The 1,796-nt window shown below is 50.4% G+C and overlaps 1 protein-coding gene across 1 annotated transcript; it reads left to right on the forward strand.

Annotated features, from left to right (window-relative positions):
• Positions 1-836: 836 nt before the first annotated feature.
• LAESUDRAFT_765561 (uncharacterized protein) lies at positions 837-1,727 on the forward strand (the record flags this gene model as incomplete). Its single annotated transcript, XM_040913722.1, has 3 exons — positions 837-901; positions 951-1,194; positions 1,248-1,727. 3 exons carry the CDS (start codon positions 837-839, stop codon positions 1,725-1,727), a joined length of 789 nt encoding a protein of 262 aa, XP_040757152.1.
• Positions 1,728-1,796: the final 69 nt, after the last annotated feature.

Raw genomic sequence — 1,796 nt, forward strand, 5'->3', positions numbered from 1 at the left:
GCATAATCCCACAGGAATGGTTCGAAGAGGTTGCGCATGCTCTTATGCAAGTGATATCTGGGCTTCGAGCCACGATGGAGAACACCAGTGGAAGGTGTGTCATATATATGAAGTCCTCATTATCTAGCAACATTGATAATCTGTAGGGATACTACACACATTGCACGGGTTAATCCAATCTTCATAAGCCCCAGTGGACGGCCTGGAAGACCTCGCATGGTCATAGATAAGGCATTCTTAGAAGAAGCGGTGTCTGAGAGGCGAAACATAACGATCGCATGGCTCGCCCGCATGCTCGGTGTCCACAGGCACACAATTTGCAAAAATCTCAAAGGGCATGGACTACATCGAGCCTTCTCCATGCTTACGAACCATGATTTGGACTTGATTGTCAAGGCTTACAAGCACAGCAAGCCTGACTCGGGCATCCGATATCTTCGAGGATTTCTGCAGCGACATCACCTTCGCATTCAGAAGAACCGCATATATCAATCTCTATGCCGTGTTGATGGACTTGGTCATGCCCTAAGACAGCAACGTACTATTCGACGTCGCAAATATAAGTCATCTCGTCCAAACGCACTGTGGCATTGCGATGGGCACCACAAGCTCATCCACTGGGGAATAGTGATTCATGGGTTTATAGATGGGTATTGTCGGACAGTATGTGGCGCTTTCAATGTTCCATTGCTCAGTGCGTCCTAATAGCTGTCTAGATCACAGGTCTGCGGGCTAGCACCAACAACTCTGCAACCACCGTACTTGATCTTTTTCTGACAGCAGTCCAGGAGCATGAGACTCCATCTCGTGTACGTGGAGATCGGGGTGGCGAGAATATGGAGGTGGCTGTGTGGATGGTTATGCGCCGTGGACCAAATCGTGCATCCTTCATGTGGGGAAGGTATGCACGGACCATGATCATATCAGAAATGATACTAACAGTGTGGCAGCTCGACTCACAATACCCAAATCGAGCGGCTGTGGGTCGAAGTCGGGCGCCAGTTTTGCCGTGAATGGCGTGCATTCTTCCTTTGCCTCGAACATCTACACATGCTTGATAGGGACAACCACCACCATCTTTGGCTGCTACACACCCTATTCCTTAATGCTGTCAATGTTGACTGTAAGGCCTTCCAAGACGAGTGGAATGCGCACCCGATCTCTGGCCCTGACACTCATGATCAGAGCCCCAATGTCGGTCTTAACTTGGTGCACTCGCAGCATGAAATCATCTGACACTTTCTCAGGACATGCGCTTTCTTGGCCAGGCCGCAAATGGCATCTACGTCGATGATGGCACTGATATTCATCCAGATGTACTGCATGAACTATACGGGATGGCGCGCACTCCAGTACATCGGCGACGAGGACAGACAGGTGCAGGGCACCCTCCAGAAGAGGAGGAGTCAGAAAATGAAGATGATGCCATAGTTGATGGTCCTACCGCTGATATATCAGAGCAGATCGCAGCGGCTCAGCAGGGTAATGTTCGCCATGATCCTGTCGATGTGCCGGCACATGCGAGTCCTTTCGCAGATGAGGCCACAGAGACCTTACTTTTCAACGCTCTGGCTGCTGTTCGCGGAGATGGGTTCCTTCCGGCAGGGTACGGAGTGCTCATTGGAGAAGAGATTGATGCCTACGATCATGAGGAGGCCATACGTTTGGGACGTCATGGTACTAAGGAGCTCATAGTAACGCTGCCGGAACATATATGGCGTCCGTGAGCAGAGCTATGGGCACAGGGACTCCATCTCATGACCTATTTCATGCACGAAAATGTGTACGACTAGTGA

This window comes from Laetiporus sulphureus (genome assembly GCF_001632365.1).
Source record: "Laetiporus sulphureus 93-53 unplaced genomic scaffold LAESUscaffold_308, whole genome shotgun sequence".
In the NCBI taxonomy this organism is placed as follows: domain Eukaryota; kingdom Fungi; phylum Basidiomycota; class Agaricomycetes; order Polyporales; family Laetiporaceae; genus Laetiporus; species Laetiporus sulphureus.